Source organism: Adiantum capillus-veneris, chromosome 29 (assembly GCF_014529385.1).
Source record: "Adiantum capillus-veneris isolate H3 chromosome 29, ASM1452938v2, whole genome shotgun sequence".
Taxonomy (NCBI): domain Eukaryota; kingdom Viridiplantae; phylum Streptophyta; class Polypodiopsida; order Polypodiales; family Pteridaceae; genus Adiantum; species Adiantum capillus-veneris.
In genome coordinates, this window is record NC_140959.1 from 108,560,333 (window position 1) to 108,573,101 (window position 12,769).

The 12,769-nt window shown below is 50.7% G+C and overlaps 1 protein-coding gene across 3 annotated transcripts in view; it reads right to left on the reverse strand.

The window, feature by feature from the left end:
• The window catches only part of LOC147419725 (uncharacterized), a 93,691-nt gene that overhangs the window by 13,150 nt on the left and 67,772 nt on the right, over positions 1-12,769 (reverse strand). Inside the window, exon 2 of one of the 3 annotated variants that reach the window (XM_086505500.1) lies at positions 11,805-11,899. In XM_086505500.1, the coding sequence (XP_086361626.1) occupies positions 11,805-11,877 (73 nt within the window). In that variant the 5' untranslated portion in view covers positions 11,878-11,899. Of the gene's footprint in view, positions 1-11,804; positions 11,904-12,769 lie in introns of all 3 variants that reach the window. The other 2 variants (XM_086505501.1, XM_086505499.1) reach the window with 2 other exon arrangements.

A 12,769-nucleotide genomic window follows, 5' to 3' on the forward strand; every position in this document is an offset into this window, starting at 1 on the left:
TTGGCATGACACAGTCTCAAAAAGAGCACGAGCAAGATTGTCCATCAAAAATCGGCATTTCCGTTGTGATTTGCCACAATTGATAGGTTTAGGTCAAAAGGTCAAGATTCGATCCCACTTTTTGCGTGTGTTTGGTGAACGGTTTGGCACTCCGTCACTTTGTTCATCTGCATTGCAGGCAGAGTCTTTCAAGAACAATAGTACTTTTCCAGTTACTCTACATAGAATGGGTATGTTTATAGTTTTATGCCGCAATAGATCATTTTGTGTCGCTTTCGGCACAACCCATAGAAGCAAGCATTGCAGACCTTCATGAAGTTCAAGTATCGCACGACCCACGCATCAGAGAGGGTCGGCGAAGAGTTCTTTGCAAGATTCCAAAAGCAGATCCCACCAAAGATCTCGAAAATTTTCTGACAGTTCTGAGGAGGATGCATCCTCTTCTGAGAGTACGGACTTTGATGACCAGATGTTTTATTCTAAGAGGAAGCACTTTTATAGAGCCAATCAATACGACTTCCTCGAGGATAAGAGCAAGAAGACCAAAGAATTCAAGGAGAGTGGACAAGCACTAAAATTTGATACCTTTTCAGGTTTCTGAGAGGCCCTCACTTTTATCCAACGGTTTGACATAGCTTTTTCTGGAGGGCGCTATTCAGAGCACTCCAAGATTAGAAGGGCAACATCCTATTTAAAAGGAAATGCACGGACAGGGTGGTCCACTCTTCTGTTACGAAAAAAAGCACCGACAGAGTGGCTAAAGTTCAAGAGACTTTTTATTTCCTCATGGCTCGCTCAGAAGTACGAACGTGATGTGATTACCGCTAGGAATCATCTTCAAATGACCAAGGGAAATACATTGCATCTTTATTGTGAAAGATTTTGGGATGTTTTTCTTCTTGCCTCATCTTCTAAAAAGATCAGTTTTAAGCAACAAATCGAGCGATTTTGTTGTGGACTTCCCAAAGATATACGAGACTATTGCTTATAATAGAAATCTAAGTCCCCATAGCAACTGACGGGACATGCTAAGCAAGGGTTTGCTATGCATTCAAGTAACTTGACTTATCCAACATAACAACTTTCGACGAATGATGACAGAAGAAGAGGAAAGAAAGATGCACGTCCCCGATTGACAGAGGAACAGAAAGACGAATACCTCAAAAGGGGGGAAGTGTTTTGACTGTGGGGAACAAGGAGATATATTGGCGCGGTGCCCCAAAAAGGCACAAGAATGAGAAAAACCGACAGATTGAAATAGAACTAGGCGAGAAGATACTCGCTCCAGAACAGATACTGAATAAGAAAATTGAAAGAGATACTGATGTACTGACAGTACTTTGCTTTATGACTTTATGACAAACTTTGAAATGGGAATTCCCGAAGATGACTCTAATTCTGTTCAATATGAACCAACTGTGTGATTTGTGAGCTGGAATTCCCGGAAATGAATCTGATTTTTGAGTACTCACTCATGTGATTGTATTTGAGTGCAGACTTGAAAGACGAAATAACTGCAGCATTTTGGTCTTGAGAAATCTATGGACATAGTCTTTTTCAAACGCGTCTGATTGGGCAACCTCACTTCCAAGCGCGTCCGCGTGAGGTTGGAGTGAGATTGCTGATTTCGGACGTTGGCAAGGCCACTTTGACGATGTGGCAATTTTTCCCCCAAAGTCACATTTGCCCATAAATTCGCCTCTGCACGAGTGTTCCAGAGTCTGCCACGCTGCATTTTCTGCACACCCGTGACCCGATTGAGGCCATTTTGGGCTTGAGCCCGTAAGCCCTGCCCACACACTCTCTCCCACGGTTCACCATCTTCACCTACGCTCTCCTTTTACCCGTGGGCTGCTCCCGAGGCCTCCACTTTGTCAAGGTTTGAAGTTTGAACTTTGCACTGTGTAGATGGGCCGAGTCAAGCATCCCGAATGGCAATATGTAGAACAATTGAGGCCTCAAAAGAAAGGGAAATTTACATGTAAATGCAAGTATTGTGGGCATACTTGGGACGAAGGTCCCTCTCGTATTCGTGCACATTTATTGTTCATCTCTGGCCATGGTGTAGGCCCATGTGAGAGTGTGCCAGAGGACATCAAAGAGGTGGTCACAAGATTGCATGTAGATGCAAAGAATGATGGGAAGGACCCAAATGCATATGTAGATGCCTAGGTGGATGTTTGGGAGGTAATGCCTCTCTATCTCAAGGAGGTGCCTCAGGCTCAATGAGTACACATGCATCAGGGAGTGCACATGTAAGTGCCAATAGGACGTCGGCTTCCAAATCAAATGTGGGGTCCTCAAGCAAGAAGAGGAAGGTTGCACAAGGGCCTTTGGCAAGTGCATTTAGCTTGCAAGCACGCAAGCAAGCAGATCAAGCCTTGCGCAAGTTGTTTTATGCAGAGGACATTCCTGAATGGAAAGTGCGGAGCCCTTTCTTTTGGGAAATGGTCAAGGCAATTGGACAAGTTGGCCCATCTTATGTGCCTCCCACATACAATGCTTTGCGCACCATAGACTTAAATGATGAGGTCAAATGCATTGGTCATGAGATCATGGGTGTGCGCGAGAAATGCAAGAAACATGGATGCACAATTTTGATGGATGGTCTGACACTAGATGCAGGACTATCATTAACTTTCTTGCATGCTCTATACATGGTTCTGTGTTTTTGAAATCTATGGACACATCTGGGGAGACAAAGACATCAGAATTTATTTTCAAGCAGCTTAAGGATGTGATTATTGGGATAGGACCCTCCAATGTTATGCAGGTATGCATGGACAATGCAACTAATTGTGTTGGGGCTGGGCAAATGGTGGAAGAGAAATGGAAACACATTTTTTTCACAAGATGTGCATGCCATTGCTTGGACCTCTTGTTTGAGGATATTGGGAAGCTCCCTTGGATTGCAAAAATTCTTGAAGATGCAACAAAGGTTGTCACATTTGTCACAAGGAAGTCCACTGTCTTGGCATTATTTCGAATGCTTAGCAAGAAGGAATTGTTGAAGCCGTTGGCCACTCGATTTGCCTACTACTTCATCATGTTGGCTAGTCTTGTGGATAAGAGATGTATGCAAGGTGTGCGTAGGCTTATGATTGATGCAAAATTTGTGAAAATGAAGGCATCCAGGACTGCAAAGGCCACAGTGGTCTCGGACATTGTGTTTAATGCATCCTTTTGGCAAGAGGCCAAGTTGATTTTGAAGATTTGTGCTCCCATCTTGAAGATACTTCGTTTGGTTGATAGGGAAGAAGCCACCATGGGGCTTGTGTATGAGCTTACGAATCGCATGGTTGAGCAAATTCAAAACATGCAAGGTATTGATGTGGCAAGGATGCAAGAGATCAAGGACCTATGCGTTGATAGATGGAATATGATGCACACACCATTGCATGCTGTGGGATACTTGTTGCATCCTGTATGGCGAGGAAGAGGGCAATTTAATGATAGTGAGGTTCATGACGGGTTGATGACATTTTTGGACAGGTATACCAAGGGTGATTTGACCATGCAAGGTACCCTCATTGATGAGTTGGACACTTTCCTCACTGAAAGAAAGTGATTTGCTCATCCTATTGTTGCAAAGGATCCAAAGAGAATGCAAGAGGGTGTAAAATGGTGGGAGACTTTTGGGGCTTGCACGCCCACATTGCAGACTCTTACACTTAAGGTGCTTCCTCAAGGGACGTGCCTCTCCATGTGAGAGAAATTGGAGCACCTTCTCTCTCATGCACACCAAGAGAAAAAATAGGCTACTTCCTGCTCATACCGAGAAGCTTGTCTACATACACACCAACTTGAGGCTTGCTTGAGTTGCAGGTGATTCAGGAGGCTATTGCACAGAGCACTGATGATGTTATGGAGCCTCTTCCGATTAGCATGCCGAGTGATATTTGGACTTCATGCTTCGTTGCTGAGGATGAGGCTTGGGATGAGGATGAGGATCATAGAAAGATCTTTTCCATGCAAAAAAATAAAAATAAAAAAATTGTGATGAGGCATTTTGCAGGCTTCAATTAAGTACCTCGTAATTGTAAGGATCCCTTCTCTCGTCTCCGTCCATTCTTTGAAGCTTGCGTTATAGGGGGTAGATACTCCTCTACAACATTAGGGGCATAGAGAAAATAATGACAAAGCACCATGTAGTCATAAAGATGTTTACCCTTGTATGGGTCCATTCCTACAAGTGTGCTATGATCTACTATGTGTACATGTTAGGATAGTGGTTTTTTAAGCAAGACAACACCCACGTAGACACAAAGGACGTGAGACACCAGTTGCAAAGGGACAGATTGTATTGTTGCCCAAAGCATCTGAGGTGAGCTTTTCTTTTACTTTATCTTTCTTGCCAGAGTCCGAATGCTGCAAGCTTTCTAGTGCACAAGGAAAAAATAAATCAATGAGTCTATTCTTTGTTGTTTTTAAAATATACCAATAGTAGGTCAGTAACTACAAGCAATATTGATCCTCCTGAGCTCGCTGCTGCTGCACGCTCCCCCCCCCCCCTGCTGTTGCGCCATCTCTGCCCCTCACCCCCCCTCCCTCTCGCCCTCGCGCTGCCTCCAGCTCCCGCGCTGCCCCCTCGCCCTCGTGCTGCCTCCAGCCCCCGCGCCCTCGCGCTGCCCCCACTGCCCTCGCGCTGCCTCCCCAGCCCAGCCCTGCACGCCACCATTCCCCTCTGCTGCCCGCTGCCCTAGCTGCCCCCCAAGCCCACCCGCTGCCCCCCATTCCCTGGCCTTTTCTCCCCCCCCCCCCCCCCCCCCCCCCCGGTCCTCTTCGCTCCCGAAGGTCTTCTGCACGTGGCTCCGCAGCACTTCTTCTTCGGACAAGTGCTTGGCGTACTCGTTTGCAGATTTTCTTCACCGCCCGCTTCTTTGACTCAGCAGTAGACACAGATGGAGGCTCCAGCTCCGCCACAGAGGGACTCGCCTGAAGCCCCCTCGCCCGACCCCGTTGAGCCCACCATTCGACTTGCTCTTTCGCCGACAGAGCAAGCGAGCCTTGCCGCAGAGGTAGAACACTTGCAGGCGACTTCTGTCATCTGCAAGGTTCTCGACACCCGTCCTAGCAGAGGAGAGCTGCGAGACCTTCTCCAGGCCCGCCTTCTCGCAGAGGTGGGCAAGATCTTGGATGTCCAGATTCTCGGACGGGGGTACTACCAGATTGAGTTCGAGACTTCCGAGATGGCCTCCAAGGTCATAGCTATGACTCCACTGGCCATCCGAGCATCACGCGCCCACTTTCGACAGTGGCAACATGGTTTTGACCCGACTTCGGATGTGCTAGTAGAGGAGGCAGACATCCCCATCTCAGTCTGCTTTCCGGGTTTACGGAGGGAGTACCTACCACTTCTCTCCAGGATTGGCTCCGCCATCGGGACTGTCCTGGAGACACCTCGTACGGCAGCATCAGTAGCTGCCTTGGCAGCTGGCATCCCTTCAGTTCGAGTTTTGGTCAGAGATACCCACACGCTCCCGAAGGTCATCCTTCTGCCTTGGGTGAGTGGGGGTTGGTTTAGACAGAGTGTGGAGTACTCGGGTCTCCCGAACCAGTGCTTCATTTGCAGACAGATGGGCCACCTAGCAAAGGCCTGTCCACGGAGGAGACCACGACCCGCACCTCAGCCTTAGCCCCAGCCTGCCAAGGCTGGGCCGCAGCCACAGCCACAGGCAGCGACACAACGCACAGATTCAGAGCCACCCTCCGAGCCTGGGGCTGCAGCGGAGGAGGGGTGGCAACAGGCCCGTGGCTGTCGACGCCAGGGGCCACAACGACAGCCTGGCACTCAGAGTGGCCCTCAGGTGCCTACGCAGCAGCAGTGGGTTCCCACGGGGAACCGCTTTGGTCCTCTGGAGCAGGAGGAGCGCCCTACGCCAGCCTCCACCTCCGCTTCACCCTCGCCAGCCGCCCCACCCTCCGATTTCCCCCCCTCCTCCTCCTCTTCCCCCCCTCCCCCGCCCTCTGCTCCCGCCCGCTCCCCACCTCGCTCCCCTGTCTCTGTCGCCCCACCCCGCTTCTCTTCTCCTCCGCCCCCCCCCCCCCCCAGCTCCTTCTCGCCCTCCTCCCCCCTCCCCCTCCTCCACCTCTCTTCTCCCCCTCCTCCAGCTCCACGCTCTGTTCCTCGCCGCTAGGGGGACAGAGGCCTTGAGACTCAGCAGTTGGTTTCTCCTTCCCCCTCTGTGGCAGGACCGAGACAGAGTGGTCCCTCGACTCAGTGGTGGGATGGCTGCATACACAGGTTCTCGAGTTCTCTCACCACATGGGAGAACTTGGCGTTACAGATTTGCTGCAAACTTTGTGGCCACTGGCCAAGTTTGCGGTGACACCCCCAGACTCAGCAGGATGTAGGCACATTGTGGTGTACTTTTTTGCTGATACGCAGTGTTTGCCTTGCTATGTATACATTCATGAGGACTCCTGGATAGAGGAGGTTGCTTTACGCACAGCTCGCTCTGCTTGGGCTTGGACCAGGCACTCACTGCAGTCTCGCCTATCTAGAGGACGCTCGGATGCGGATTACTCCCCATCCAAGCCAGCCTCGAAGATTGCCCGTCGTGCTGCTGCGGCAACATTTGTTCTCTCTCGCTCCCCATGAGGATCGTCTCGTGGAACGTGCAGGGACTAGGTGGGCCCCAGTTTCAGCGACAGCGGGGCTGATTGCGTCAGGAGCTTCAGCGTTGCCTTGTGGGAGGAGAGATTGACCTCCTTATGCTTCAGGAGCACCATTTGTCTGAGAGCCGCATTCGGCGATGTGGTCAGATTTTGCGTGGACGCTATGATACTTTTTGGTCAGCTGCTTTTGGACCTGGAGGCATCCAGGGTGGGGTATGTATGACTATTGCGGACTCATTGCAGCAGGCCATTGTGGGCAGAGGGATTATTGTGCCAGGCAGGGCTCAGTGGATTACTATGCAGGTTTAGGGTGGCCTTGTGGGCTTCCTGAACATCTATGCGCCCAATGTGGCGAGTGCTCGTGCAGAGTTTTGGTCACAGATTGTTGAGTCTTTGCCACAGGTTGACCATTGGTGTGTAGGGGGGGACTTCAACATGTTGGAGGAACCTTCTGACAGGATCGGAGGCAGCCATGCTACTGTGCATGGAGTCGAGTTAGCAGCTTGGGAGAGGTTATGTATGACTTTGAGGATCTCGGATACATGGCAGCAGTCTGGCTTTGTGAGGCCTCCAGACAGTCTTGCCTTCTCTAGATCGGACCGCAGAGTGGGAGGAGTGAATCTATCGCGCATAGATCGCTTCTACACTAGTGACCACTTCAATGACTTGGGGGGATCAGTGAGCATCCTGGCAGGGACATCCTTCTCGGACCATGCACCAGTGATCCTCACAGTGGCAGACAGGCAGAGGAGTGGGAGCACGATGCTTCACATCCCAGACCGGGTCTTGTTGGACTCAGCACTCAGAGAGAGGGTAGAGGCTCTCTGGACAGAGGGCATGGACAGCCAGGCTCCACCTGCAGACAGAGTGGCCTTATTCCTAGCTCAGCTTAGCCACTTTTTTCTCCAGGAGTCTCTGGCTCGTCGGGCTGCAGCGAGAGAGGAGGAGCAGCGTCTCAGACGAGGCATTGCTTCACTACAGAGGATGCAGGAGCAGCTCCCAGACAGTCCATGGTTGGAGGAGCAGTTACAGCAGCCTCGACAGGAGCTTGCTTGCACAGAGGAGAGGCGCCATGAGTTTGCCTTTCACCGACAGGCATCTCAGTGGACTCAGGTGGGTGACAGAGTGACAGGTGTTTTTTTTGAGACAGTGCGACCTCGGCACTCGCATGCCAAGGTCAATCAGTTGAGGAGACCCGATGGGTCAATTGTTTGTGAGCCCGAGGATATGCGTGCAGTTGCTACTGACTTTTACCGTGAGTTACTGTCGGTTGAGCCCCAGTCAGAGAGACAGGATGCATGCAGGGAGCAGGTTTGGGCACAGATGCCTTGTCTTGTGACTGAGGAGATGCGCTAGAGGCTAGAGATACCTCTTCATCTTGAGGAGCTGCACACGGCTCTTAGGGCCCTCCCTCGTGGTAGCTGTCCAGGTGAGGATGGGCTGACTCCCAGCTTTTTCTTGGAGTATTGGGACCTGCTTGGCCCAGATCTTTGTAGTGCCTTTCAGTACATTCTGCACACAGGAGTCATGCCGGATAGCATGAGTGAGGGCCTGATTTACCTCATTCCAAAGGAGGGTGGCTCCTTGGATGAGATTCGACAATGGCGCCCCATCACCATCCTCAACACAGCCTACAAAATTCTTGCCAAGGCTCTGAGTTTGAGGATTCATCCACTTTTGGAGAGCCTTATACATGGGACTCAGACAGGTTTTGTCAAGGAACGCAGTATCCTTGACAACATCTTCACTTTCTGGGAGGCTTCTGCCCTGGCACGACTCCGTGGAGAGGACCTTGTGATTCTTCTTCTCGATTTTGAGAAGGCATACGTCAGAGTTGACTGGGACTTTCTAGAGGGCACGCTACGCAGGATAGGCTTCTCAGATGCTTGGATCAGAGGGGTGTCAGCTTTGTACAGACAGGCTCACAGTCAGGTGCTTTTGGCAGGAGGTAGAGGTGAGCGCTTCATGCTTACACGATCGGTTAGACAGGGTTGTCCTCTTGCCCCCTTTCTCTTTTTGTTCTATGCGGAGGCGATGAGCAGATTTTTGGTGTCACAGCAGGTTGGTCTGAGGGGCTTAGCACTCCCCATACGGGGAGATGAGCTTCTGGACGCTGAGTTTGCCGACGACTCAGCCTTGTACTTAGAGGGCCAGGAGGCCAATTTACACAGATGTGAGCAGGCTTTGGAGACCTTCTGCTGTGCATCGGGCGCACTGATCAACTGGAGAAAGACGGTGGCTTTCTCGGTTGGCAGTGCTCCTATGCCAGATTGGATGCCAGGAGAGGGTTTCAGGTGGATTCCTCCAGGGACTGCAGTTCGGTACTTGGGTTGTCAGGTTGGTTTGGACTTGTCCCCCGAGCAGCAGATTGCTCCTCTTCTCCTGTCCATCAGGAGAAAGCTGTTACATTGGAGCTCAGCAAGACTTTCGCTAGCTGGTAGAGTAGTAGTTGCCAACCAGGTGTTGTTGGCGACTGTGTGGTACATCACCTCTTGCTGGATCTTCTCGAGTTCTTGTATCAGCCAGGTACAGAGGCTGATCAGGAACTTCCTTCGGTCAGGTCGCGACACTCAGATTTCCTGAGCCAAGGTGGCTTGGTCGGTCATCACACTTCCTTGTTCTCACGGAGGGCTTGGGATCATTGATCCAGCACAACAGAGCAGAGCCCTTCTTGGGAAGTTCGTCGTTAGAGGACTTCTTCTAGGCGAGGAGCCCTGGAAGGAGTTCTTGCTGCAGAGGCTTCGTGCCAGGGTGCCTCAGTCAGGAGGCCCTTGGCAACCTTCGACCAGATGGATCTTTACAGAGTTGCGCCGAGTTGGTTTGAGCAGGAGACTGGAGGACCGATTCGCTGTGAGTTTGCTTCGATCTTGGGAGCTCTTACGGCGTGGCCTAGAGCAGAGACAACCGACGTGCACGGAGGAGCGCCTACGGCAGCCCCTCATCTGGAACCCCATGGTTAGCACTCAGAGAGGCCACTTGGTTGGGAGTCGGCCTCATGTTTCTTGGGGTCCCATGGCAGCAGGTCCAGCGCGCTCTCTAGGTGACTGGCTAGCGTTCACAGGTTTGTCAGAGGAGGTGCACGCTGTCCAGCTACAGGGCATGAGAGGGGTGCAGAGCATGTGTCAGGACATCTCAGAGTCAGTTCCAGCTGAGTGGCTCACGCCTCTCGAGCCAGTAGCACCCCGGCGGATGGGAGCCTTCACACAACTGGAGGTTCTCATTTCAATCAGGGCTTGCTCAAAGACTGTCCCAGCCCTGTTCTTTGAGCTTCAGGGTGGGGGACGTTTACAACGAGTTGCAGTAGAGGCCCCGCAGGTAGCAGAGTGTTGTTTCCAGAGGATCCGAGTTGTGGGCATCTGTGGGAGGACTTGCGTCATCAACCCTGACCCAACAGCTCTTGAGACAGGACACTGGAGGCTATGGGCTTGGGAGTGTTGTCCACTGGCACGAGTACAGTGGGATCCTGGTGAGTGGCTATGGAGGGACCCCTTCTCTTCTGCAGACCGCCCAGGAGTCCCCTTTTTTCATTACACTGTTCGGCTTGGACGTCATATACTTGCAGCACAGAGAGAGGCCTGCCCCGCTGCAGCACGTCATTGGCAGGAGGAGGGCCTCACAGTCGAGTTCTTGGCAGCTTTTTGGCAGAGGCTGTGGGACTCCAGACAGCCGAGGCGCGTCACTTTGTTCCAGTGGTTGGTTGCACACAGCATAGTGGTCTCTCGGCCGCATGTGCAGCTTGTGACCAGTTGGTGGAGAGTCAGCGTCACTGTCTTTGGGACTGCCCTTCGGCCCAGCAGGTGTGGCTACGAGTTCTTCGGCTGATGCCTGCCCTCTCCACGGCTCGTCAGTACACTTGGGGGGCAACGGCTTGGTCCACCCTCACGGGCCCGGCACTTCAGTTTGAGCTATCTTCCACCAGTAGGATGATAGTGATGCAGGGGGGGCGACCTACACTCCAGCCTGCTACAGATCTTACTCCACAGGAGTGGTGCAGTGAGAGAGAGGAGTGTTGGGAGCTCATCAGCGGCCTAGCTCTCTGGTTCATCTAGCGGGCCCGCTGTTTCCGCATCTTTGAGGCTCGCCCTGTGCCACCAGCAGAGACTATTCGTGACTTTTGGCTAGAGCTGATCCATACTCTCAGAGGACAGCTTGAGGGACTACAGGGCAGCTCCGACCGCATGCGGGAGCGCCGCAAGGCTTTCCTTCGACTCTGGAGCCTTTCTACACCATAGTCCAGGGGGTGCTCAGATGGCACTACTGTCCACCTGTGTGGCTCTTCCCTCCTCCCATCTCTTGATTTAGCCTCATTGTATATATGCTGTTTTTTCATTGGGAGAGTCTCCCCATCATGCTTGTTGTAGCCCTCTCCTGCAGAGGTGGATGTAGCCCTATGGGCAGTTTTCATCAACTAATAGAAGGATCTTTTTCTCGGAAAAAAAAAAAAAACTACAAGCAATGCTCATTTCCTATAGCGCTTTCATGCACTTCAAATTTCTCATGCATAAGGGCTAGGAGAAGCTATGATTGAAGGATCTAGGGAGCATCTTTTAAAAGAGATCTGGCTGAACCTCTACAAGGGGAGAGGGTCATGATTGAGGCAGGCAGAGCACCGACCAGGTTAGGATTTTGGAAGGAAGAGAAGCTTAGCCAATATGCTCATTCACCAATAATTTGGGTTGACCATTAAAATAGGCTGTCTACAAAAGAAAATGGAAACAGCTCTTGCTATATGATAGGTACATATGGTGACCTTACTAATCTGGTTCCAATCTCTTCCTTGTCCCCTGAGACTTACCTTTTGACTCCTACTCACACAGCCTTTTTAAGGAAAGGTAAAGATAAGCAACTCCAAGGATCTTGAGCTCATGTTGCATGAACCTTGCAATTTTAAACACATATCAAAAGTGGACTGAAAACACAGCAATAGGTCAGTCGAACATACACTAAGCAAATCAATTTGCTATCTGATCTGGCCCGACTCTGACAAAAAAAAAACAGCAATTATCAATGATATAGGTGGTAAACCCCTTTTAAATTAGAAGGCAATTTCTACCCATTCAAAACCTACTCATACACGTTATTATGCAAAACCACAATCAACTAACGTTTAGAAATTACCTGCTTTCAGCATATTTACAGAGGAGGTTATTATGCAAAACCACAATCAACTAACGTTTAGAAATTACCTGCTTTCAGCATATTTACAGAGGATGTTGAGACGGCATGAAACTGGCTAGCATCAATGGAAACCTGATCCATGATAAACTACCCAACACAATGTCTGCCTAGGATTTAATGCAATTAGTTGGATCTCTCTCTCTCTCTCTCTCTCTCTCTCTCTCTCTCTCTCTCTCTCTCTCTCTCATACAAGTCTTGGGCTGATGTATGTCCAAGCCTATATCTTCCCTACCTCCTCCTCGTCCACCTCCAACATCTGGTCCTACCCCTATCCCTGTCCTTGTACCCTCTACACCGCAGCCAGTTACTTCACCCAATCATGCCATGTCAGATTCCGATTCTGATGTGGATGATGGTTCTCCTCCGGTGGAGGCGGTCCCACCTTGAAAGGAGAAGTTAGTACCTAGTTGGCTCTACTCTACGGTTTCTTCCTCTCGAGTCACAAAGTTACCAGACTCGCCAAACCCTGGACAACCTCCACGTTCTGCACGCCTCAAGGAGAGGCAATTTTATGACAGCGCAGAGTTCATGAACTTTGCACTCGTGTCCCAGATTCAGGCTTCACCAGTTGAGCCTTCCTCAATGGAGGAAGCACTCCAGCATGATTGCTGGAAGCGTGCCATGCAGACAGAGCTGGACGCTATCGAGCAGAATAAAATCTGGACTTTGGTTCCCAGGCCCAACAAGCGGAAGGTGATTTCTACGAAATGGATTTTCAAGACAAAGTAGAAGACCAATGGTTCCCTCGACAAACACAAGGCGAGACTTGTTGCTCGGGGTTTCACATAGCGACCAAGCGTGGACTTTGACAAGACCTTTGTGTTTTCTCTCACAGCCAACTTTGGTTGGCCTATCTTCCAAATGGATGTCAAAAGTGCTTTTCTGAATGGAGATTTGGATAAAGAAGTTTATGTGGAGTAACCTCCTAGGTTTCGTATACCAGGCAAGGAGGATTGGGTCTATCGGTTGTGGA